Here is a 27,227-nt window from a genome sequence, read left to right as displayed (position 1 = left end):
CCACGCCAACTTTCAAGTCGCATTCCAGGTTTTGCTTTGATCCGAAGTCAATTTTCTACTCACTATTGTCTTATCTCGAATCTTCTCTGTAGTCAATTTTATTGCCCGATCTGGATGTTCTCAAATTCATTTTTCTCTTTCACTCTTTGCTTTCATGATTTAAACTCTCAAATTTCTTCCAAAGATGCTTGATTATAGCATTTTAGCAATAGCATTTAGACTTATATACCGCTTCACAGGGCTTTTACAGCCCTCTCTAAGCAGTTTACAGAACCAACCTTTTACCCACCTCGGAAGGATGGACGGCTGAGGCAACCTTGAGCCGGTGGTGAGATTTGAACTGCTGAACTACAGTTAGCTGAAGTAGCCTGCAGTGCTGTACTCTAACCACTGCACCACCCCAACTCAGAAAAGCAGTGTGTGTGTATAAACATATTTTTTGCTGATAATGAAAAGTATAGTCTAGTATACAGTCAACGAAGCAGTGGAAGTGATGTGCCGGTGCCTGGAGGCTGTTGGGGCCTGGATGGGTGTCAACAGACTCAAACTCAACCCTGATAAGACGGAGTGGCTGTGGGTCTTGCCTCCCAAGGACAATTCCATCGGTCCGTCCATCACCCCTGGGGGGGGAATTAGTGACCCCCCCAGAGAGGGTCCGCAACTTGGGCGTCCTCCTCGATCCACAGCTCACATTAGGGAAACATCTTTCAGCTGTGGCGAGGGGGGCATTTGCCCAGGTTCGCCTGGTGCACCAGTTGCGGCCCTATTTGGACCGGGAGTCACTGCTCACAGTCACTCATGCCCTCATCACCTTGAGGTTCAACTACTGCAATGCTCTCTACATGGGGCTACCTTTGAAGAGTGTTCGGAAACTTCAGATCGTGCAGAATGCAGCTACGAGAGCAATAATGGGCTTTCCCAAATATGCCCATGTTACTCCAACACTCCGCAGTCTGCATTGGTTGCCGATCAGTTTCCGGTCAAAATTCAAAGTGTTGGTCATCATCTATAAAGCCCTTCATGGCACCAGACCAGGGTATCTGCGAGACCGCCTTCTGCCGCACGAATCCCAGCGACCAGTTATGTCCCACAGAGTTGGTCTCCTCCGGGTCCCGTCAACTAAACAATGTCACTTGGTGGGACCCAGGGGAAGAGCTTTCTCTGTGGCGGCTCCGACCCTCTGGAATCAGCTCCCTGCAGAGATTAGAACTGCCCCCACCCTCCTTGCCTTTCATAAACTCCTTAAAACCCACCTCTGCCGTCAAGCGTGGGGAAAATGAAACATCTCCCCCTGCCTATGTAGTTATTTGTGTATGATATGACTGTATGTATGTTTTTATATATTGGGGTTTCTTGTTTTTTAGATTTTTAAAATGTATTATTGTTATTTTAGATTCTAATTATTAGATTTGTTATTATATATTGTTTTTATCATTGCTGTAAGCCGCCCCGAGTCTACAGAGAGGGGCGGCATACAAATCTAATAAATAATAATAATAATAATAATAATAATAATAATAATAATAATAATAGGTTTGAGGTTTATAAAAAGTATACATGTTTGTAAAAAACATTCTGCTACACTGATATTTTATTAAATAATATATTACACCACCATTTGTTTCAGAAAAAATTTTTCCTTGTTTTTCACCTCTAAAATCTAGGTGCGTCTTATACTCCAAAAATACGGTACTTTAGGTGGTGCACAGTATTAAAATACAGTTTATATTGTTTTGAACACTGTATTTAGTAAATATTTCACTTGGGCATGTGAAATTGAACAGTAAATAGAGGTACACAAGCAGAGAAAGTGAGAAAAAGGAAAATAAAGTGTGGATAAAAAGGCTTTGGGAATTACAAGAATCGTGAGACTCACTTGCTAATTAGATTTTTGTGCCTCCAAGTAATTAAAAGTAAAACAGAAAAAAAGAAACAGGCTGCATTGCACTGTAAGAGAAAAATAATTTCAAATCGATTGCCTGTTCGATAAAACCCATTTAAAAACAACCGAGTGAAGAGCAAAGATACTTTACCTTTGTTGCTTTTAATTTTCCTTTCTTGATTAGCTGCTGTATTTTTCTCAAAGCCTTCAGCCTCTTGTTGTACACCCGGACGGCATCAAACCCCACCTTCAAAGAATAAATGTAATAATTTTTGTTTTAGTTGTGTGTTTACGTAGGGTAGGAAATGAAACCCCTTAGCCATTAAATCCATCAAAAATAACACTGCTCAACACACAAAAAATCATCAGCAAAGGCAATATGTCTGATTTATGGAGTTTGATGTGCTGATTCCAAAAATAAGCTTAGTTTTGCTCTATCACATAAAGTTTCTAACATAGAAGCATTTTCGTTATTACGTTAATTCTACATTATCAATGTATGTGGTAATTACTGTTTTCTTAATGTCGCCAGTATATTTCCTATACCTTGTAAGAATTGATGCTGCGCCGTGAAAACTGCTACAGAAAAAAATATATATATACAGTGATACCTTGTCTTACAAACTTAATTAGTTCCGGGACAAGGTTCTTAATAATGTTTTCCATAGGAATCAATGGAAAAGCGATTCATGCGTAAAAGCCCAAAACTCACCCCTTTTGCCAGCCGAAGCGCCCGTTTTTGCACTGCTGGGATTCCCCTGAGGCTCCCCTCCATGGGAAACCCCACCTCCGGACTTCTGTGTTTTTACGATGCTGTAGGGGAATCCCAGCAGGGGAATCCCAGCATTGCAAAAACGGGCACTTTGCTGGCAACGGAAGTCCGGAGGTGGGGTTTCCCAGCGAGGGGAGCCTCAGTGAAATCGCAGCATCAAAAAAACACCAAAGTCCTCAAAACCCCACCTCCGGACCTCTATGTTTTTGCAATGCTGTCATTTCACTGAGGCTCCCTTTTCTGGGAAACCCCACCTCCGGACTTCCGTTGCCAGCAAAGCGCCCGTTTTTGCACTGCTGGGATTCCCATGCTGGGATTCCCCTGCAGCATCACAAAAACACGGAAGTCCGGAGGTGGGGTTTCCCATGGAGGGGAGCCTCAGGGGAATCCCAGCAGCACAAAATCGGGTGCTTCGCTGGCAAAGGAAGTCCGGAGGTGGGGCATCCCAGTGGCGGCGGTGGGTTTGTAAGGTAAAAATAGTTCGTAAGAAAAGGCAAAAAAATCTTAAACCCCGGGTTTGTATCTCGAAAAGTTTGTATGATGAGGTGTTTGTAAGACGAGGTATCACTGTATTTGATATCAGAACAAAAAAATGGTTCAGAAAAGTACAAGGTCAACTGTGATGATTACAAAAATATTTTTTTGTACACCTGTGTTACTATTTTCTTAATGTTGCCAGTATATTTCCTATACCTTATAATAATGATGCTACTCTGTGGAAACGATACCTGCTACAGAAGAAACTACAGTGTTCCCTCGATTTTCGCGGGTTCGAATTTCGCGAAAAGTCTATACCACGGTTTTTCAAAAATATTAATTAAAAAATACTTTGCGGTTCCCCCCCCTATACCATGGTTTTTTCCCGCCCGATGACGTCATGTGTCATTGCCAAACTTTCGTCCGCCTTTAATAAATATTTTTTTTAATAAACTTTAATAAATAAACATGGTGAGTAATAATCTAAATGGTTGCTAAGGGAATGAGAAATTGTAATTTAGGGGTTTAAAGTGTTAAGGGAAGGCTTGCGACACTGTTCATAGCCAAAAATAGTGTATTTACTTCCGTATCTGTACTTCGCGGAAATTCGACTTTCGCGGGCGGTCTCGGAACACATCCCCCGCAAAAGTCGAGGGAACACTGTATATTTTTTGAAATCAGAACAAAAAAATGATTCAGAAAAGTACAAGGTCAACTGTGATGATTACAAAAAATATTTTTTGTAGACCTATGTTACTGTTTTCTTAATGTCGCCAGTATATTTCCTACACCTTACACTAAAGATGCTGCTCCATGGAAACTAAACCTGCTACAGAAAAACTACAGTGATACCTTGTCTTACAAACTTAATTGGTTCTGTGACGAGGTTTGTAAGGTGAAAACTTTGTAAGACGAAACAATGTTTCCCATAGGAATCAATGGAAAAGCGATTAATGCGTGCAAGCCCAAAATTCACCCCTTTTGCCAGCCAAAGCGCCCGTTTTTGCTCTGCTGGGATTCCCCTGAGGCTCCCCTCCATGGGAAACTCCACCTCTGTACTTCTGTGTTTTTGCGATGCTGCAGGGGAATCCCAGCATCGCAAAAACGAGTGCTTCGCTGGCAATGAAAAGTCCGAAGGTGGGGTTTCCCATGGAGGGGAGCCTCAGGGGAATCCCAGCAGTGCAAAAACAGGTGCTTTGCTGGCAACGGAAGTCCGGAGGCAGGGCATCCCAGTGGCGGCGGTGGGTTTGTAAGGTGAAAATAGTTTGTAAGAAGAGGCAAAAAAATCTTAAACCCCGGGTTTGTATCTCGAAAAGTTTGTATGATGAGGCATTTGTGAGACGAGGTATCACTGTATATACATTTTTTGAAATCAGAGCAAAAAAATGATTCAGAGAAGTACAAGGTTAACTGTGATAATTACAAAAAAACCTTTTTTGTAGACCTGTGTAATGGATTTTTTATACACTGATAATTCTGCCTGTCATCCATCCTGGAATTTCAGGAAGAAAACAAGAATTCTCAAGCACCTTTCTAGACAGTTCCCATCCATTCCCAGGTCTGCCTTCCCTTCCAGCTCCTCCTTCTCCTCTCTCCATACCTCCCACTCTTGTAGCACTGATAATATTACCTAGTTGGTTCATAAAACGTCTGGAGAAAAACCATGTAGCTCAAAGAGCATCAAGAACTCCACAGTTCAAATTTTGAGCTAGAAATATCCTCTTCTATTCAGTAACGTGTTCAACTTTGCTGCTTTGGAGATGTGTGTACGCGCTCAGAAGCTTCTGCGCATGCTTCTGCTCCGGCAATCTCACACTACTCACAAGAGCCTACAAAACTTTTGCCAGACCCATCCTGGACTACTGCTCATCTGTCTGGAACCCATACCACATCTCGGACATCAACACCCTTGAAAACGTCCAAAGATATTTCACCAGAAGAGCCCTTCACTCCTCCACTCGAAACAGAATATCCTACGAAAATAGACTAACAATCCTGGGCCTAGAAAGCCTAGAACTACGGTGCCTAAAACACGATCTAAGTATTGCCCACAACATCATATGCTGCAACGTCCTACCGGTCAATGACTACTTCAGCTTCAACCGCAACAACACAAGAGCACGCAACAGATTCAAACTTAATACTAACCGCTCCAAACTTGACTGTAAAAAACTATGACTTTAGCAATCGAGTTGTCGAAGCGTGAAACTCATTACCGGACTCATTAGTGTCAACCCCTAACCCCCAACATTTCTCCCTTAGACTATCCACGATTGACCTCTCCAGGTTTCTAAGAGGTCAGCAAGGGGCATACATAAGTGCACTAGTGTGCCTTTCGTCCCCTGTCCAATTGTCTTTCCTTTATCTCATATAACATATATATTTTCTTCCTTTCATATATCTTCTCCTCTATTTTTACATATTATCTTTATATATATTACTTCATGTCTATTCTCTTCCATATGTATTGTGTATCGGACAAATGAATAAATAAAATAAATAAATAAAATAGATTGTCCGTGATGGTGATCCGGTGGGAGGGCGGAGCCTCCCGCCGCCACCGCTACATGTTCGCGCAAACTGGTAACAACCCATCACTGCTTCTATTGGTATCGTTTCGACAAACTTAATCCTTGCTAAACTTCACACTGAACACTGTATTGATATTTTCCGAAGCCTCGATAGCACCCATTCGCAAGCATTATTACTTACGGTAGATTTCACACTGCTTCTTAAGCCATCGATATTAGCGTAAAAAATGGGACTTGAAAACTTGAGAATCTTCACTCCTTCAGGCTCAGCAACCTGTTGTAAAAAAATAAGTTTCATTAAAGCAAATTCTATTTGCTTTAGGCTCAGAAAAGAAAAGAAAAAACCTGATAAATGGCTTGACTTCAGAAGTTGTGGGTTCTTAAGAGATTGGACAGAATAGTATAGGGCCGTGATGGTGAACCTAGGGCAGGGATGCCACAGGTGGCACTCAGAGCCATATCGGAGGGCACATAAGGCTTTGCCCTGTATTTGCTCCAACCAGCTGATTTTCAGCCTAGATTTACGGTGCAGTTTCCCGGATGTCCCGGAGGCAAAAAAAATCCCCCAACGGTCAAACCGGAGGTGCGGAAAAACGCACTTCCAGTTTGCCGTTATGCTGTTTCCTGAAGCCCCGGAGGACAAAAAACAGCACAACGGGCAAACTGAAACTGCGTTTTCACAAACTTCCGGTTTGCCCGTTGGGGCATTTTTTTTCACCCACCAGGCTTCAAAAAGCCTGTGCGCATGCACGGGGGGGCAGTACCGGTGTGTGGGTACATGCGTGGGGGGGAGGGAAGAAGTGTGGGCAAGTGCATGCATGCTAGCGGGCCAACACACGCCCCTTTTGGCAAGTGCACCAAAATAGGTTCGCCATCACTGGTATAGGGTCTCCTGCTTAAGCAGGGGGTTGGACTAGAAGACCTCCACAGTCTCTTTCAACTCCATTATAGAGTTACTGCTCTAAACATAAGCAGAGGATATAAGACTTAGACCAGGAGTATCAAACCAGAGGTGGGTTCCTCCCAGTCTACATGGCATCAGACCAGAATACCTCCGGAACCGTCTTCTGCCGCACGAATCCCAGTGGCCGATTAGGTCCCACAGAGTTGACCTTCTCTGGGTCCCGTCGACTAAACAATGTCGTCTGGTGGGCCCCAGGGGAAGAGCCTTCTTTGTGGCGGCCCCGGCCCTCTGGAATCAACTCCCCCTGGAGACCAGAACCGCCCCCACCCTCCTTGTCTTTCGTAAATTGCTTAAGACCCACCTGTATCGCCAGGCATGGGGGAATTGAGACACCTCCCCCAGGCTTATATAGTTTGTGTATGATATGCTTGTGTTGTATCATTTTAATGATGGGTTTTTTAGATGTTTTTTATATATTAGATTTGTTACATTGTTATATTGTTGCTATTCTTGTGAGCCGCCCCGAGTCTGCGGAGAGGGGCAGCATACAAATCTAATTAATAATAATAATAATAACAACAACAACAACAACAACAACAACAATAATAATAATATAATATTATAATTAATATAATAACAACAACAACAACAATAATATTTTTATATTATTATTATTATTATTATTATTATTATTATTATTATTATTATTATTATTATTATTATTATTATTATGCCAGTTTGCCTGAACTGGTACGAACCTGCTGGTGATGTCACAATGACATCACAGAACCGGTTTCGTCAGTCCATGGATGCCGTTATTATTATTTTTTTCTAATTTTTCCCCCTTTAAGTATTTGAAATATTAATTAGCTAAACAGTCTTACATTTTTGTATTCTTTGATGTTCTTATATAGATCCGTGCCAGGAACGTTCCCAAGTTTACCCCAGGAAGGACTGTCAAAACAAAATAAAATATTGATCAGGATAAAGATTTAAAAATTAAACAAAGGTAACGTACAGAACAGAATTTGTGAGGAATACTCAAAATTTGTCGCAAGCAATGGTTGCCAGTAATATATAAAATTTGCTTCAAGCCACAGGGGAATAAGCAAAATTTGTTGCAAGCAGTGGTCACTGAGCCATAACTGATAACCTAACTTGTCAAATACACGAAGTCCTCGACTTGCGACCACAATTGGGAGCAGAATTTCCATTGCTAAGCAAGATAGTTGTTAAATGAGTCACAACCTGTTTTGCAACCTTTTTCTTTTGTCCTGGCTAAGTGAATTATTGTATTGAGACGTCACTAAGCAAAACAGGCTTCTTCCATGGATTTTGGTTTTCAGAAGACCTCTGGCAAGGTCACCAATTGTGATCACATGACCCCAGGATGCTGCCAGCACTTGCTAAGAGCCCAAATTTTGATCATATGATCATGGGGATTTGACAACGATCATAAGTAATCGGATTTAGTAATTGGGTTGTTGAAGGTTGGAACTCATTACTGGACTCTGTAGTATCATCCCCTAACCCCCAACATTTTACCCTTAGATTATCCATGGTTGACCTCTCCAGATTCCTAAGAGGCCAGTAAGGGGCGTACATAAGTGCACTAGAGTGCCTTCCGTCCCCTGTCCTATAGTCTCTCCTATATCTTGTATTTCTTCTCTACTATATCCTCTATAACCTTCATTGTGTATTATTGTGTATTGGACAAAATAAATAAGTAAGTAAGTAAGTAAGTAAGTAAATAAGTAAATACCTGGTAAGTAAATAAGTAAATAAGTAAATACCTGGTAAGTAAATAAGTAAATAAGTAAATACCTGGTAAGTAAATAAGTAAATACCTGGTAAGTAAATAAATAAGTAAATAAGTAAATAAGTAAATAAGTAAATAAGTAAATAAGTAAATAAGTAAATAAGTAAATAAGTAAATAAGTAAATAAGTAAATAAGTAAATAAGTAAATAAGTAAATAAGTAAATACCTGGTAAGTAAATAAGTAAATACCTGGTAAGTAAATAAGTAAATAAGTAAATGAGTAAATGAGTAAATGAGTAAATGAGTGAGTAAGCTTGCAGGTCAGTGAAGAGAAGGAGGAGGAACTGCCGTCTGTGGTAGATCCGAGAGCACACAGAGAAAAGACAAGAGCAAAGGAGATCTACCAGATTACTAGGGAAAAAGCCCCACCCAGCTTGATGGGCTGCACCAGAAACCTATTTATCATGGCAGGCAGAGGGAAGCGTTGCTGGAAATAACATGTTTGGGTTCTACCAGTGTGTGTTTGTGTGTTTGTTTCTTGTGCTTCCTGCCTGACTTTATGTCTTGGAGATTCTGAACTTCTCTTGCTGAGTGAGCTCTTGTGGGTATATTTCAGTTTGGTCTGGTGGATACCCCAGGAAACATGGTATGTTTGCCATAGAGAGTAGGATTGCCAGCTTCTTATAGCACTTCATGCTTGAAAAAAACCTCTGTCAATGGAGGGATTTGCATTCATTTTCCTATTTTGGGTGCAAAATTGTTTTTTTTAAGATTATACTCACAACTGAACTCTCAGTACAACCGTTAGCAGTGCGAATATCAACCCGGCAAGTAATCCTAAATCCAATCCAAGGATGATGGATGCTACACATGTGAAAACCCAGATCATCTAGAATAGAAATAGACAAGAGATGTTAAATCACCCACCAGGATAGTGATAGCAAACTTTTTGGGTTCACGTCCCAAAAGGGTGTGCGTGCGTGCTGGAAGCTGGGGGGCGGAGTCAAAAGAGGAATCAACCTAGTATCCTTACTAAACAATGCCACTTGGCGGGACCTAGGGGAAGAGCCTTCTCTGTGGGAGCCCCAGCCCTCTGGAGCCAACTCCCTCCAGAGATTAGAATTGCCCCCACCCTCCTTGCCTTTCGTAAGCTACTTAAAATCCACCTCTGCCGCCAGGCATGGGGGAATTGAGATACTCTTTCCCCCTAGGCCTTTAGAATTTTATGCATGGTATGTCTGTCTGTCTGTACGTTTGGTTTTTATATTAATGGGTTTTTAATTGTTTTTATTATTGGATTATTATTGTACGCTGTCTTATTATTGCTGTTAGCCGCCCCGAGTCTCTGGAGAGGGGTGGCATATAAATCAAACAAATAAATAAGTAAGTAAGTAAGTAAGTAAGTAAGTAAGTAAGTAAGTAAGTAAGTAAGTAAGTAAGTAAGTAAGTAAGTAGCCACAAAGTGAACTAACTCCAGCCACCCTTTAATTCTGTGGATCTTTATCTAACTCCTAACAAAGCTTGGGAAGGAAGCCCTACACCACTTTGGACAAATGGTTGTCCAACGTCTCCTTAAAAACTTCCAGGGTTGGAGCATTCAAAACTTCTGGAGGCAAGCTGTTCCACAGATTAAGAACCTAAGAACCTAAGAAGAGCCATGCTGAATCAGGCCAAATCCCATTGAGTCCAGCATTCTGTGTCACACAGTGGCCCACCAATTGTCCATGGGGATCTTGAGCAGAAAGAGAAGGCAAGACCCTCCCTTTCCCTTGACCCCCAACAAATGGTGCTCAAGGGAACCCTGCCTGCCTCAACCAACATAGAGGCGGCACATGGACATCCGTTTCAATAACCACCGATACATTTGGCATCCATGAATCTGTCTCATCCTGCCTTGAAGTTATCAAGGCTGACAGCTGTCACAACCTCTTCTGGAAATGAATTCCATCAACCAAGGACCCTCTGGGTGAAGAAATATTTCCCTTTATTTGTCCTCACTTTCTTACCTATGACCTTTAGGGAATGCCCCCTCGTCCTAGTATTGTGTGATAGAGAAAATAATTTCTCTCTATCCATCTTTTCTATCCCATGCATGATTTTATACACTTCGATCAAGTCACCCCTTAAACGCTGTCAAGGCTGAAGAGACCGAGGCGTTGCACCCTGGTTCCATAAGGGAGGGGCTCCATTTCCTTGATCATACATGTTGCCCTTTTTTGCACTTTTTCCAGTTCCATTATATCCTTCTTGAGTTGCGGTGACCAGTACTGTACACAGTACTCCAAGTGTGGTCTCACCATCAATTTGTACAGTTAATTAACAAAATTAATTGTTCTCACTGTCAGGAAATTTCTCCCTAGTTCTAAGTTGCTCCTCTCCTTGTTTAGTTTCCACCCATTGGTTCTTGTTCTACCCTCAGGTGCTTTGGAGAATAGGTTGACTCCCTCTTCTTTGTGGCAAACCCTGAGATGAACACCGCTAATTTAATTTGACCTTCTGTGTGGGCCTGGTTTTTAATGCCTGACTGGACATCTTCAATGGTCAGAAATTCACTGGAATAACCAAGAAACTCTTGGGTTTTGTTTTTACTTCTTCTCCCAGTGACAAGAGATTAATGAGAAGGATTAATTATTAAATGAAACAAAAGGCGGCTGATTAAATAGAGAAGAGACGAATTCAAGCGTGACCAATAACTCTCAGTTCTTTCGGAGGAAAATGGAACTCACAGCATCGGCTTTGCTCTGCCTCCACAAACGAGGGACATCACAAACTTGCATAAACATCCCTTTTAGGTTCGCAATGACCACAGCTGCCAAAACAGACTACAAAGAGAGGAGAGAGAGAAAAACATTAGTGGGGTTTTGTTTTAAAGTAAAAATCCATTTGAGAGATTCCAAAGCAGATACATTTAGTCCTCAACTTGCAACCAAACTTGACTGTAAAAAAATATGACTTCAGTAACCGAGTTGTTGAAGTGTGGAACTCATTACTGGACTCCGTAGTGTCATCCCCAAACCCCCAACACTTTACCCTTAGATTATCTACGGTTGACCTATCCAGATTCCTAAGAGGTCAGTAAGGGGCGAGTACAAGTGCACTAGAGTGCCTTCCGTCCCCTGTCCTATTGCTCTCCTATTAAAAAGGGAGAGGGATTTGTGTTTACCAGTAGCACAAAACATTAAATAAATGGTAAAATAAATCAGGACAAAAATACCTTTTGCAGAGGTTCCAGCAGTTTGCCCAAAGCGACAATAGCAATTAATACAATAAATGCCGAGATTATACCAGCAACCTGAAAATAAAACATTTGGAATTGTCAAGGAAATAAGCAAGGAATATTTATGCAAAGTGGCTACGACCTATAAAGGTTATGACCTATAAAGCCCTTCATGGCACCGGACCAGAATATCTCCGGGACCGCCTCCTGCCGCACGAATCCCAGCGACCGGTTAGGTCCCACAGAGTTGGCCTTCTCCGGGTCCCGTCGACTACTAAACAATGTCATGTGGCGGGACCCAGGAGAAGAGCCTTCTCTGTGGCGGCCCCGACCCTCTGGAACCAGCTCCCCCCAGATATCAGAGTTGCCCCCACCCTCCTTGCCTTTCGCAAGCTCCTTAAAACCCACCTCTGTCGTCAAGCATGGGGGAATTGAAAATTTTTTCTCCCATCCCCCTAGGCTTATAGAATTTATACATGGTGTGTTTGTTGGTTTGATTGGTCTCTTAAACTGGGGGTTTTTAGATTACTTTTTAATATTAGATTTGTTACATTGTTTTTTATTGTTGTTAGCCGCCCCGAGTCTTCGGAGAGGGGCGGCATACAAATCTAAATAAACTAAACTAAACTACTTAGTGAACTATTTTTCAGTAGAGACGGTTAGTTGTCAAAATAGCATTTTGACAGAATCAGATTTTTTTAAAAAAATTCTTGTTGTTGCCATACAAGGAAATGTGATTTCAAAATCCTATTTTAAAATTTGATGCTTGTATGATTTATGTGGATTGCTTATTTAGTATCCATGACTATCACTGTGTTGTATGTAATGTTTTATGATAAATATATGTTACAAGGGGTATGATCATGATCTATCACTAACGCTGAGAGCTTGTGCACTAGAAACATAGAAACATAGAAACTTAGAAGTCTGAGGGCAGAAAAAGACCTCGTGGTCCATCTAGTCTGCCCTTATACTATTGCCTGTATTTTATCTTAGGATGGATATATGTTTATCCCAGGCATCTTTACATTCAGTTACTGTGGATTTATCTACCACGTCTGCTGGAAGTTTGTTCCAAGGATCTACTACTCTTTCAGTAAAATAATATTTTCTCATGTTGCTTTTGATCTTTCCCCCAGCTAACTTCAGATTGTGTCCCCTTGTTCTTGTGTTCACTTTCCTATTAAAAACACTTCCCTCCTGGACCTTATTTAACCCTTTAATATATTTAAATGTTTCGATCATGTCCCCCCTTTTCCTTCTGTCCTCCAGACTATACAGATTGAGTTCATGAAGTCTTTCCTGATACGTTTTATGCTTAAGACCTTCCACCATTCTTGTAGCCCGTCTTTGGACCCGTTCAATTTTGTCAATATCTTTTTGTAGGTGAGGTCTCCAGAACTGAACACAGTATTATTCCAAATGTGGTCTTACCATCACTCTATACAGCGGGATCATAATCTCCCTCTTCCTGCTTGTTATACCTCTAGCTATGCAGCCAAACATCCTACTTGCTTTCCCTACCGCCTGACTGCACTGCTCACCCATTTTGAGACTGTCAGAAATCACGACCCCTAAATCCTTCTCTTCTGAAGTTTTTGCTAACACAGAACTACCAATGCAATACTCAGATTGAGGATTCCTTTTCCCCGAGTGCATTATTTTACATTTGGAAACATTAAACTGCAGTTTCCATTGCTTTGACCATTTATCTAGTAAAGCTAAATCATTTACCATATTACAGACCCCTCCAGGAATATCAACCCTATTGCACACTTTAGAGTCATCGGCAAATTCCTTGTATGTCTAATCACACTTGGCCAATAAATAATTCTAACAATTCTTTAATACCTTGTTAGGGCCCAAGGTTCAATTCTCCACCAATATTCTTCTTAACTACCATGGCTTCCGCCTTAATTACCAACTAATCATAAATAAATATGAAACTGATGCGCTGATCATTCAAGTCAGGTGCCAAAGTCCAAATTCAGGGATGTCCCTGCGAAGTGACTTTACGGCAAAGAGAATAAATTACCATATTTTTCAGAGTATAAAAAGCACCTTCCCTCCCCCACCCCTACAAGAGGCTGAAAATTTAAGTGCATCTTATACGCCAAATGTAGCTTTTTCGAAGCTTTTTTTCAGCCCTAACGAGGTGCTAACGATCTTCCCAGCTTGCAGGATTTTTTCATGCTACTCCATAGAAGTTTTTTCCCAGCTCTAACTCTTTGCAGGGTTGTTTTCATTGCTATTCCCTCACTTAGGACAACCTTCTGCTGGCTCTCGGGGTCTCACTGGCTGAAAATTCCCGAGATTGATGCCAAAGTTACTGCCTGGTTAACGCAGACTGCAACCTCAAACCCATGAGCTCAAACTCCAGGTTCTCCCTCTAAAAAAGATTTTTTTTTCAGCCTTAACCAGGGGATAAAATTATGTGCTGAAGTTGACCAGACTAAGGATGCCAGTCAGATGAATACTTGTAGATTCCTTTCTCTATTGTCCTCCCCAATTTAGAAACATAGAAACATAGAAGACAGACGGCAGAAAAAGACCTCATGGTTCATCTAGTCTGCTCTTATACTATTTTCTGTATTTTATCTTAGGATGGATCTATGTTTATCCCAGGCATGTTTAAATTCAGTGACTGTGGATTTACCAACCACGTCTGCTGGAAGTTTGTTCCAAGCATCTACTCCTCTTTCAGTAAAATAATATTTTCTCATGTTGCTTTTGATCTTTCCCCCAACTAACTTCAGATTGTGTCCCCTTGTTCTTGTGTTCACTTTCCTATTAAAAACACTTCCCTCCTGGACCTCATTTAACCCTTTAACATATTTAAATGTTTCGATCCTGTCCCCCCCTTTTCCTTCTGTCCTCCAGACTATACAGATGGAGTTCATGAAGTCTTTCCTGATACGTTTTATGCTTAAGACCTTCCACCATTCTCGTAGCCCGTCTTTGGACCCGTTCAATTTTGTCCATATCTTTTTGTAGGTGAGGTCTCCAGAACTGAACACAGTACTGTACTCCAAATGTGGTCTCACCAGCTCTCTATACGGGGGGATCACAATCTCCCTCTTCCTGCTTGTTATACCTCTAGCTATGCAGCCAAGCATCCTACTTGCTTTTCCTGCTGCCCGACCAATCTATATAATCTCTCTGTAAGGACTTTGCCTCCTTTGTGTTATGTTAAAATACGATGCAACTAGCATCAAACATCAGATGGCTTGTTCAAAACGTGCTCCACCAAATCAGTTCCAGGAGTGATGGACGAGCAGTAGAAGCCCCTTCAACCTGAACCAAATGAAATACCTGAGTTTTTCCACCTGTGCTTTCTTGGACCGCAGTGCGAGACAGCGCAGTGGTAGCAGCGAAACAGGAAAAGGCTCCTGAAAAGATGTTGCTGATTCCAAAGGCGATAAATTCCTAGAAGGGTTAGAAAATGGGAATAAACAAACTGTGTGTGAAAACCAAGCCAACAAAGTCCTCCGTCGTACCTGGGAATATTTTATTAGGCTTAGAGAAAGTACAGTTAGTTCTGTGCAACAGTTGATAGAAACATAGAAGACTGACGGCAGAAAAAGACCTCATGGTCCATCTAGTCTGCCCTTATACTATTTACTGTATTTTATCTTAGGATGGATATATGTTTATCCCAGGCATGTTTAAATTCAGTGACTGTGGATTTACCAACCACGTCTGCTAGAAGTTTGTTCCAAGGATCTACTACTCTTTTAGTAAAATAATATTTTTCTCATGTTGCTTTTGATCTTTCCCCCAACTAACTTCAGATTGTGTCCCCTTGTTCTTGTGTTCACTTTCCTATTAAAAACACTTCCCTCCTGAACCTTATTTAACCCTTTCACATATTTAAATGTTTCGATCATGTCCCCCCTTTTCCTTCTGTCCTCCAGACTATATAGATGGAGTTCATGAAGTCTTTCCTGATACGTTTTATGCTTAAGACCTTCCACCATTCTTGTAGCCCGTCTTTGGACCCGTTCAATTTTGTCAATATCTTTTTGTAGGTGAGGTCTCCAGAACTGAACACAGTACTCCAAATGGGGTCTCACCAGCGCTCTATACAGCGAGATCACAATCTCCCTCTTCCTGCTCGATATCCCTCTAGCTGTGCAGCCAAGCATTCTACTCGCTTTCCCTACCTTCACTTAGTGATAAGTGAATCACGGCCGTTGCTAAGTAAATCACAAGGTCATTAAGTGAATCTGGTTTCCCCCCCACTGATTTTGCTTGGCAGAAGTTGGCTGGGAAGGCTGAAATGGTTACCACGTTACCATTTGACCAGAGGTGGGTTCCTACCGCTGCCGTTCGGTGCGCCACTCTGGTTGTGGGCCGCCGAAAATGCAATTTTTGCACAATGTGCTGTCTATGCGCGCCAACATCTTTTTTTAATCTACGGGACCGTCTTCTGCCCCCTATCTCCCAGTGACCGACTAGGGTAAGGTGACCAGATTTTAATATTGGTAAAGCTGGACACCATTGACTGGGGGGGGAGGGGGTGTTTCTTGATTTAAAATTTGGTCTATATGAGCACTAGACCTATCCCGCCCCCCTCCCTCCGTGGGCTCTCCTCCCCCCTTCCTGTTGCTCCTGCTCCAGCTACCGATGCCCGGTGGCCACCCATGAGGCCAACTTCCACGCCCCCGACAGCAGTATTGTTTGAGGAGCACAGTCACATTTGAAGGTTTTTGTACTGAACCCATCAGGTTCAGTATGATAACAGATTAGGCAAGTAGCTCAATTTTCTTTCATTGCTATAAAAGCTCAGTTCTACATCACGATTGAAATGATTCAGGCGTTTATGGGTAAAAACAGACTATTTAATTATTTCCTACTTTAAAAGTAATTAAGGATCACACTAAGGCAGTGGTCCCCAACGTTTTTTCCACCAGGGACCAGTTTCAGCAAGACAATTTTTCTATGGCCCAGTGGGGGCGGAAAGGGGCGTGGTTGGGGGCGGGATTAAGCATGGGGGTGCTGGTCCTCCCCGCCCCTCTTTCCCGCCATCGTCCTGTGGCCGGCAGAACCTGCCTCCCAAGCCCTCTTGCCCAGCGGGAGCTAAGCGCTGGAGAGAGGGGGTCAGGCTGGCCCTCCTGCCTCCCCCCAGCCAAAAACACAAAAGCGCCCCGCGGCAGAAGCCAAAAGAGGCTTGAGCCTCTCGGTCCTTCCCGCCCCTCTGTCCCATCCATCGTCCTGTGGCCGGCAGAACCTGCCTCCCGAGGCCTCTTGCCTGGTGGGAGGCGAAGCGCTGGAGGGAGGGAGTGGCGGCATGAGGGCCGGCAGCTGCCGACTCCACGGACCGGTGCAACATGCCCTGCGGCCCGGTACTGGTCTGCGGCCCAGTGGTTGGGGACCCCTGCACTAAGGTACTAGAGAAGGAAGGACAATTTAAAAACTATTAAGTATTCCATAAATGGGGCATAAATTTACTACTGTGTCGTGTGTGTCCCTCCCCATGGGGGCAGCAGCGCATCACTGGTGCAAGTCCATTTATTTAGTTCCTTAAAGAAAGCGTTAGGTCAGACGGTGTTTCACTCTCCTTCAGGAATAGGGTGCGGTTTTCCGTACCTGGTTTCCATCAATGGCGTAATCGTACTTGGTGGCGTAGACTTTTCCCACCGACACGGCGATCGCATAAGCCACAATCGCAATGGAAAAGGCCGAGGCCACCATCTCTCCAAACATTTCCACAGCTGGAGGTTGAGGAGGCAAAAATCTAAACAGGAAAAGGAGCAAGAGAGAGATGCGCATGGATGGTTATACAAGCAGTACTCCTTGACTTACAACCAGTAGTAGGGAGCAGACGGTATGGTCAGGTGCTCCATCCCGGTAGAAAATTCCAGGATGTGCACACAGCTGCACGACCTGCGCCCCCACATGAAATTTGGCTCCTGTGCATGCGCAGCAGGCAAAATTTCATGTGAAGACGCTTGCGTGAGCGAGATTTCAGCTATTTTCACTGATTTTTTTAAATTTCGTTTGCTGTGCATGTGCAGAAACCAAATCTTGTGCTTGCTTGCTTATTTATTCCTTCCTTCCTTCCTTTATTTATTCCTTCCTTCCTTCATTTATTTATTTGATTTTTTTTAATGCCGCCCTTCTCCTTAGACTCAGGGTGGCTTACATAGAAACATAGAAGACTGACGGCAGAAAAAGACCTCATGGTCCATCTAGTCTGCCCTTATACTATTTCCTGTGTTTTATCTTAGGATGGATCTATGTTTATCCCAGGCATGTTTAAATTCAGTTCCTGTGGATTTACTGACCACATCTGCTGGAAGTTTGTTCCAAGGATCTACTACTCTTTCAGTAAAATAATATTTTCTCATGTTGTTTTTTGATCTTTCCTCTAACTAACTTCAAATTGTGTCCCCTTGTTCTTGTGTTCACTTTCCTATTAAAAACACTTCCCTCCTGGACCTTGTTTAACCCTTTGACATATTTAAATGTTTTGATCATGTCCCCCCCTTTCCTTCTGTCCTCCAGACCAGTGATTTTCAACCTTTTTTGAGCCGCGGCACATTTTTTACATTTACAAAATCCTGGGGCACACCACCAACCAAAATGACACAAAATGACACCCTAAGACATTCTCCTCTCTTTTTCCATCCCTGTCTCCTCCCCCCTTGTATGTGTGTGTGCACATTCTTGAACCATTTCCAAAAACAGGTGAGGGCTGGGGGGGGGGTTTCTCTCTTATTCTTTGGGTGCTTTTTATCATATGCTTTAAATCAAGAGTCACTCTCTCTTTCCTCTCATTCTCTGTCTCAATCATTTTCTCATTTCTATTTTTTTCCTCCCCTTTTTGCTCATTTCTCTCTCTCTTGCTTTCTTTCTCTCTCTTTCTCAGCAAAAAGTTGCGAGACCGAAACCTGAGCTTCCTTCTTCGCGGCACACCTGACCATGTCTCGCGGCACACTAGTGTGCCAGGGCACACTGGTTGAAAAACACTGCTCCAGACTATACAGATGGAGTTCATTAAGTCTTTCCTGATACGTTTTATGCTTAAGACCTTCCACCATTCTTGTAGCCCGTCTTTGGACCCCTTCAATTTTGTCAATATCTTTTTTTGGTGAGGTCTCCAGAACTGAACACAGTACTCCAAATGTGGTCTCACCAGCGCTCTATATAGCGGGATCACAATCTTCCTCTTCCTGCTTGTTATACCTCTAGCTATGCAGCCAAGCATCCTACTTGCTTTTCCTACCGCCCGACCACACTGCTGACCCATTTTGAGATGGTCAGAAATCACTACCCCTAAATCCTTCTCTTCTGAAGTTTTTGCTAACGAGAACTGCCAATGCAATACTCAGATTGAGGATTCCTTTTCCCCAAGTGCATTATTTTACATTTGGAAACATTAAACTGCAGTTTCCATTGCTTTGACCATTTATCTAGTAAAGCTAAATCATTTGCCATATTACAGACGCCTCCAGGAATATCAACCCTATTGCACACTTTAGAGTCATCGGCAAATAGGCAAACCTTCTCTACAACATGTTAGCAATATGTTAGCAATATGTTACAACATGTTAGCAATAGCCCTTTTTAACAGAGCCAGCCTATTGCCCCCACAATCCGGGTCCTCATTTAACCCACCTCGGCAGGATGGAAGGCTGAGTCAACCTTGAGCCGGTGATGAGATTTGAACAAAACTCACTTAACAAATTCCCCGCCTAGCAAGATAAATTTCGGACTCCGTCATGGTTGTAAATCAAGGACCACCTCTATTTATGACGGCGGCCCCACCTCAAATTTTGATCACATGATCCCGAAGATGCTGCAGTGGTTATTGGGTCTTGAATAAGTGTGAGGTCTTTATTAAATAACGTTTTTTTAGTGACTCTGAAAGGTCGCTGAATGAACTGTTGTTAAGTTGAGGACTGGCTATAAATGGAGGTTCCTTTTTTCCCTCTCTGTGTTGGCATCTGAACTTTATTCTTCAAGTGAAAATGCATTTAGGATTTGGGGATTGAGAGTTTGAAGATAAGTAATCCGCACTTACTTACCCTCTAGGAATGGTTTTCACGATCCCTGCATTGTATTTTTTCTCAAAGTCCACTCCGTATGAAATGCCAGTGGCTACGATGGTCTGGAATCAAAAGAAATAAGAAATAAGGTGGTATATTGATTTATTTAATGCTGGAGATGACATAGGGCAGTGATGGCTGTTGTGGTTAGCTCTGGCCCAGCTCCTGGTAAATGATTTAGCTTTACTAGATAAATGGTCAAAGCAATGGAAATTGCAGTTTAATGTTTCCAAATGTAAAATAATGCACTTGGGGAAAAGGAATCCTCAATCTGAGTATTGCATTGGCAGTTCTGTGTTAGCAAAAACTTCAGAAGAGAAGGATTTAGGGGTAGTGATTTCTGACAGTCTCAAAATGGGTGAACAGTGCAGTCAGGCGGTAGGAAAAGCAAGTAGGATGCTTGGCTGCATAGCTAGAGGTATAACAAGCAGGAAGAGGGAGATTATGATCCCGCTGTATAGAGTGATGGTAAGACCACATTTGGAATAATACTGTGTTCAGTTCTGGAGACCTCACCTACAAAAAGATATTGACAAAATTGAACGGGTCCAAAGACGGGCTACAAGAATGGTGGAAGGTCTTAAACATAAAATGTATCAGGAAAGACTTAATGAACTCAATCTGTATAGTCTGGAGGACAGAAGGGAAAGGGGGGACATGATCGAAACATTTAAATATGTTAAAGGCTTAAATAAGGTCCAGGAGAGAAGTGTTTTTAATACGAAAGTGAACACAAGAACAAGGGGACACAATCTGAAGTTAGTTGGGGGAAAGATCAAAAGCAACGTGAGAAAATATTATTTTACTGAAAGAGTAGTAGATCCATGGAACAAACTTCCAGCAGACGTGGTTGGTAAATCCACAGGAACTGAATTTAAACATGCCTGGGATAAACATATATCCATTGTAAGATAAAATACAGGCAATAGTATAAGGGCAGACTAGATGGACCATGAGGTCTTTTTCTGCCGTCTGTCTTCTAGGTTTCTATGTTTCCTGCCCCAAGGACTGTGGAGGTCGATGTGGGGGATACATCCTGTTTTGCTGCCGACAGAGTCGGCCAGTGAATTATCATCTGAAGAAGGAAGTGTCTGTGAGATGGAAGAGGGGGGGCTGGGGAAGAAGCCAGTCCTCATTATCTTCGATAGGCTCTGATCAGGAAACAATGATAGACCCACGCATGCATAGAGCTATGTATAGGAGAGAACAGCTTCAAAAGTATTACAGGCGATAAGAGAGTCCACCTGTGGTTGGGTGAGGTTCAAGTAATTAGGGCTGCTGTTAAATAGGCAGCGTGCCGGCCTCGCAGTGTGGAAGATTATCTGATCGTACTTGTGGGCTTTGAGTTGCCGTTCAGGATTGTTCTCAGGACTCTGTTTGGATTTCAGGACTTTGACCATAAATCATAGTGAGTTTTACAACGTCTGAAGAGCAATGGCTGTGACGAATTTCACAGTTACGGGTTAATTGACTGGAGTATTATTGTCTTTGTTATCTCACTGCATTCAAATGTGTTTTGTTTTTACAAGAATTTAAAAAGGGAGTTTTGCTTCTATTTTTCTTTGGTTAAAGAAACTATTGTTGCATTTTCCCGCGTGTGTGTGTCTGTTTTGGCTACTTTACCTTTAATTGAAGGCTTGTGTCATAAGCCGGCAGAACAATGGTGAACCTATGTCACGAATGCCACAGGTGCCACGCGGAGCCATATCTGGTGGCCCAGGAGCCGTTGCCCTAGCTCAGCTCCAATGTACATGTGTGTGGCAGCCAGCTGATTTTTGGCTCGCACAGAGGCTCCGGGAGGGCGTTTTTGCCTTCCAGAGAGCCTCCGGGGGGGATGAGGGAGGGCGTTTAAAACCCCCTCCCCACTCCAGGGAAGCCTTTGGAGCCTGGGGAGGGTGAAACATGAACCTACTGGGTCCACCAGAAGTTGGGAAAGAGGCTGTTTCCGGCTTCCAGAGGGCCTCCGGGGGGGGAAAGCTATTTTCGCCCTCCCCAGGCATGCATGGGTATGGGCACTCGCGCACAGGGGTGGGCAGCAGGCAGGATGGGGTGGAACACAGTTCCACTGGCAGAAATGAAGATGCGTGCGCAGCTCCAGTTGATCGGCGGCTGTCACTTCCTGGATTACTGGTTTCAGCTTTCCTTTTTTCCCCTCCTCCTGCTGCTGCTACATCTGAGCTCCTTGCTTTTTTCCTCTTTCCTCCTTCCTGGCTTCGGATAAGCTTCCCTCTCTCTTGCCTGGCTCCCCTCCAGCCACACGTAGCCACCTCCCGCCTGGGGTGCAAGCAGGAGGTGTGGGTGGAAGCGGCGCTGGCAGCATTGATGCTTCTGGCAGCACCCGTTTGCCTAGCAACCCAGCCTGGGGGGGGGGGGGGCGACCCAGGAAAGAGAGCGTGGGAAACGCGAAGCAAACTGTCACCCCAGCGAGCGACACAGGTAAGGTTGCAAGTCGAGGACTTAACAGTTCACTTGAACGATGATGATCGTTCAAGCCACTCCCACCTGGTCACATGGCCGGCAAGCCACTCCTACCCAGTCACATGACCATTAAGCCACACCCATAAAATAAGCCACACCCACAGTGTGGCAGTAAAAAATTTGGCTGCTCATTACTGCTCGCATTAATGAGTTTTCTCCTTTGTTTAATTTTTTATTGTTTCTCAAAGTCGTCAGCTTACCACGATCACTTCGATAGGAATCGGAATAGGGATCTTGTGTCTGAAGCGGTCGTTAATTTCTTTGACAGCCATGCAAACAATGATGGTCAGCAATCCCGCCACAAAGTCAGCTATGTTGGTGGTCCTAATATTTTGAAATATTTCTATAAGTGTCTAGAGAGAGAGAACACAAAAGGAAGATCCTCATTAGGGCAGGAATGGCTCGTTCTGGTTGTTCAAATATTAAGGGCTCAAATTAAGCAATCCTGAATTATAAAAATAGTACTATAAGGACATCTTAAGAGTATGCTTGGATTAATAATTGAATAGGTATTTGTTAGAGTTTTTCATGAGAAACTGTACAGCCATCAGACAAATACCTATTCAATTATTAATCCCCTCTTCTCTTTATCACATTAATTTATCTCATTTGTTTCATCTTCTTTTCTTTTCTTTTTAAACTTGTTCTTATTCAACATTTAAAATTATTTTACTTTGTTTTATTCTTTATTGGGCTCTTCGATCTAAAATGAAAAGTAATGTAGAATTGTTTTTAATAAACAAGATTTTCCCCTCTCTTTCCTTTTAACTTATTCTGGATTCCACAATGGCACAAAATACTGGTAGTCCTCAGTTCACAACAGTCTATTTAATGACCGTTCAACATTATTGAAAAATGTCATTTGGCAGGACCCAGGAGAAGAGCCTTCTCTGTGGCGGCCCCGACCCTCTGGAACCAGCTCCCGCCAGATATCAGAGTTGCCCCCACCCTCCTTGCCTTTCGCAAGCTCCTTAAAACCCACCTCTGTCATCAGGCATGGGGGAATTGAAATTTTCCCTTCGCCCTAGGCTTATAGAATTTATACATTGTATGCTTGTTTGTATGATTGGTCTCTTAAATTGGGGTTTTTAAAATTATTTTTTAATATTAGATTTGTTACATTGTCTTTTTTATTGTTGTTAGCCGCCCCGAGTCTTTGGAGAGGGGCGGCATACAAATCTAATAAATAAATAAATAAATAAAATCTAAAATCCGGATGATAGCATTTGGAAAGGAGGTAGCACAGGATGAATGATATGTACCAGAAAATATTTGGACGAATAATTTGAAAAATTTGATTAATTTGACTAAGGAATTGGCATTTGATATTGTATTGTATTATATTTTAATTTGAGGTATGTCAATTGGAATCTCTGCAGGGTGTGAAAAACAATAAAAAGTTTACACCCAAAAAAAGAAACGCTTACGTAGATTATGGAAAGGACTCCGTTGTAATTCTTGGTTGAAACATTCAGCACAATTTTTAGTTGTGAAACAAATACTTGAAAAGCAGCTGCCGTCGTGAATCCCCCAACCAATGGATCAGCAAGGTATCTTACAATAAAACCAATCTGAAGAACTCCAAACACTAGCTAAGGTGGGGGGGTCGGGGTGGAGAGAAAGAACATAATTTCCTAAGCAGAATAATAATAATAATAATAATAATAATAATAATAATAATAATAATAGTAATACAGATTCACTTCACCACCGGGTTACAAATTTAACAAGCACTTAACAAATTGTGGCAAGAAAAATCGTACAATGGGGCAAAACTCAGTTAACAAATTTCTCACGCAGCAGCATAAATTCTGGGCTCACTTATGGTTCTTAGTCAAGGACCTCCTGTATAATGATTAAATGCAATCTTCAGTGGTGGGATTAAAAACAAATTTATTTATTTATTCATTCATTCATTCATTCTATTTTTATGCCGCCCTTCTCCTTAGACTCAGGGCGGCTTACAACATGTTAGCAATAGCACTTTTTAAAATAAAGCCAGCCTATTGCCCCCACAATCCGGGTCCTCATTTGACCCACCTCGGAGGGATGGAAGGCTGAGTCAACCTTGAGCCAGTGATGAGATTTGAACCGCTGACCTTCAGATCTACAGTCAGCTTCAGTGGCCTGCAGTACAGCACTCTACCTGCTGCGCCACAAATTTACTATGAGTTCTGTGGGTGTGGCTTGGTGGGCGTGGCAGGGGATGGATACTGCAAAATTACCATTTTCTCCCAATCAGATGGGACTCGGGAGGCACATAATAGATGGGGATGGGGCCAGTCATTTACAGGTTCTCCAAACTACTCAAAACTTACTGCTGGTATGTTTCCTCTTTTGCATTGAGTAGACAGGGCTGAAGCAACGCAACCTTGTCCCTTACATTTTCCAGGATGGCCCCATGGGCCGGATCTGACCACATCGTGGGACTTGAATATGACATTCCTGGGCTAGGCTATCCAGTTCAATAATTCATTATACAGTAATAGAGTATAAGAGGTACCTTTTCCCCCCTAAAAGAGGCTGAAAATTTGGGTGTGTTTTGTACACTGAATGTAGCTTCTTCAAAGCTTTTTTTCCCCCCAGCCCTAATAAGGTGTTAACAATCTTCCTGGCTCTTCCCGGGTTGCAGGCTTTTTCATTGCTATTCCCTCTGAAAAAGGTTTTTTCAGCCCTAAATCTTTGAAAGCTTTTTTTTCATTGCTACTTGCTCCGAATAAGTTTTTTTCAGCTCTAATGAGGCGCTAACAATCTCCCTTGCTTTTCCCAGCTTGCAGACTTTTTTTCATTGCTAGTCGCTGGGAAGAATGTTTTTTCCAACCCTAACGAAGTGTTAACAATCTTCCCAGCTCTTACTAACGAAGTGTTAACAATCTTCCCAGCTCTTACTGACTTGCAAGCTTTTTCATTGCTACTGTCTCCAAACAATGTTTTTTCCAGCCCTAATGTTAACGATCTTCACGGCTTGCAGGATTTTTTCATTGCTACTCCCTCCAAACAATGTTTTTTTCCAGCCCTAATGTTAACGATCTTCACCGCTTGCAGGATTTTTTCATTGCTACTCCCTCCAAACAATGTTTTTTCCAGCCCTAATGTTAACGATCTTCACGGCTTGCAGGATTTTTTCATTGCTACTCCCTCCAAACAATGTTTTTTTCCAGCCCTAATGTTAACGATCTTCACTGCCTGCAAGATTTTTTCATTGCTACTCCCTCCAAAGAAGGGTTTTTTCCAGCCCTGCAGGCTCTTTTTCATTGCAATTTGCTCCGAATAAGGTTTTTTTTAAGCCCTAACCAGGGGATAAAATAATATGCTGAAGATGACCAGACTAAGGACGCTACCTGGTAGGCAATTTCCTCCCCCTATATTCCTCCCCCAAAACTAAGGTGCGTCTTATACTCTGGTGCGTTTTATACGGTACTTTTTTGTATCATGGTGACTGGAACTGGACATAGTATAGTACTCCTAGTTGGTCTCACCCAATACAGTACAGAACATGCTGCAACGTCCTGCCTGTCGGCGACTACTTCAGCTTCAACCACAACAACACAAGAGCACACAACAGATTTAAACTTAATATTAACCGCTCCAAACTTGACTGTAAAAAATATGACTTCAGTAACGGAGTTGTCGAAGCGTGGAACTCATTACCGGACTCCATAGTGTCATCCCCAAACCCCCAACACTTTACCCTTAGATTATCTATGGTTGACCTATCCAGATTCCTAAGAGGTCAGTAAGGGGCGAGTACAAATGCACTAGAGTGCCTTCTGTCCCCTGTCCTATTGCTCTCCTATATCTCCTATACCTTTCTTCTATTCCTATAATCTCTTCTTCTATTCTTTCATTGATATGTTCTATTCCTATACCTTCTTTTCTATTATTTCTTAGATATATTTTACTATGAGTATCTCCTCTATAACCTTCATCATGTATTTTACTATGTGTATATAGATGTATATATACCCACTAAAACCCTCATTGTGTATTGGACAAAATAAATAAATAAAATTGTTGTGGTTCCGTCTGAGGCCCCTCAGGGAACGGCTGATCTTCTGTCAGTTTCCAGCTCAGAGGGAGAGGATGAGGAACAGGAGGTGCAGGCAGACGAGGAGGAGGAATCCCAGGCTGAAGAAGAGGGAGGACAGCCAGAGTCCCCCCAGAGGGAGCTCTCCCCAGCAAGCAGCCTGGATTCCTTAGAGGAAAATGCACAAGCCATAATTGATCTGCGACAGAGAAGAGCTACACAGCGAAGGGACCAATTGGCTAGGTACTTTCAGCATTAAAGAGGCAACAGCTGGGTTTGGGTGTGGTGCTCTTTGGAAACGCTAAAAGGCAGACCCACCCTTCTTGGCTTGTGGAGTTTTATCTTTGAGAGTCTTGGGACCTGGCTGTGAACTTTGGCGTCTTGGAATCCTGGTTTGTGCCTTTGACTACTGAAACCTTGGGGTGGGTGTGCCAGCAAGAAGCTTGCTGTATTGTCTGGACATCAGGACTCTGCTGTAAAGTATTATAGCCTGTCTGTTGGGAAGAACAGGTTTTCCTCTGTGTTTATTTTTTCCAGCTATAAAGTACTTTTGCTTTTACCAGAGTGTCTGGCTGTTTTTTCCAGTTGGTGTTGAGGTCTGGGGGAACCCAGACAGAACAAAAATAAAAATAAATAAAAACTTATACAAAGCTATAGATAAATCATGCAGAAACTGAAACTTTATAAAGACAAAAGAGAACATTTTTCCCAGTTAAGTAAGCAGCAATATTTTGAGACAGCGTCATCTGATTCTATTACCTGGATAATGCCAACCAGGAAGGTGACAGTGCTGGAAATAAGGACCCGTTCGGCGTCTCTAGAAGCGATGTCTATCCCAGCCGTCCCGTTTGTCATGTTGCTGTTCGCCAGGAGGAATTTTTCATCTGGGGCCATGCTCAGTACTACGGAGCCCACCATTAAACTGACCACAGGGAAAGGTCCTGTTGAAAAGAAGTATAATTACTTCCCTGGTACCAAGCTGAAAGGGGGAGATCCTGTGGCCTAGAGGTTAATTCTCTGCCTTACAAGGCAAAGGCTACAGGTTCAAATCCCAGTGAGGGTATGGCTAGCTGATGAGAGGAAACAACCTCGAAATAGATCTATATTAATATCCATTTTCAATTCAGC

General features: G+C 42.6%; 1 protein-coding gene across 1 annotated transcript in view; it reads right to left on the bottom strand.

The window, feature by feature from the left end:
* Positions 1-27,227, bottom strand: part of SLC26A4 (solute carrier family 26 member 4) — a 44,730-nt gene that overhangs the window by 10,290 nt on the left and 7,213 nt on the right. Inside the window, exons 4-15 of the mRNA XM_070754679.1 lie at positions 26,859-27,040; positions 23,500-23,664; positions 22,273-22,425; positions 19,574-19,656; positions 17,133-17,280; positions 14,856-14,969; positions 11,541-11,618; positions 11,053-11,148; positions 9,109-9,215; positions 7,451-7,520; positions 5,844-5,936; positions 2,034-2,129 (exon numbers count right to left, since the gene is read on the bottom strand). Of these exons, the coding sequence (XP_070610780.1) occupies positions 2,034-2,129; positions 5,844-5,936; positions 7,451-7,520; positions 9,109-9,215; positions 11,053-11,148; positions 11,541-11,618; positions 14,856-14,969; positions 17,133-17,280; positions 19,574-19,656; positions 22,273-22,425; positions 23,500-23,664; positions 26,859-27,040 (1,385 nt within the window). The remainder of the gene's footprint in view (positions 1-2,033; positions 2,130-5,843; positions 5,937-7,450; positions 7,521-9,108; positions 9,216-11,052; positions 11,149-11,540; positions 11,619-14,855; positions 14,970-17,132; positions 17,281-19,573; positions 19,657-22,272; positions 22,426-23,499; positions 23,665-26,858; positions 27,041-27,227) is intronic.

This window comes from Erythrolamprus reginae, chromosome 6, assembly GCF_031021105.1.
Source record: "Erythrolamprus reginae isolate rEryReg1 chromosome 6, rEryReg1.hap1, whole genome shotgun sequence".
Taxonomy (NCBI): Eukaryota; Metazoa; Chordata; class Lepidosauria; order Squamata; family Dipsadidae; genus Erythrolamprus; species Erythrolamprus reginae.
The sequence above is the reverse complement of the archived record's forward strand: the minus strand, read 5'-3'. Positions and strand labels throughout refer to the sequence as shown.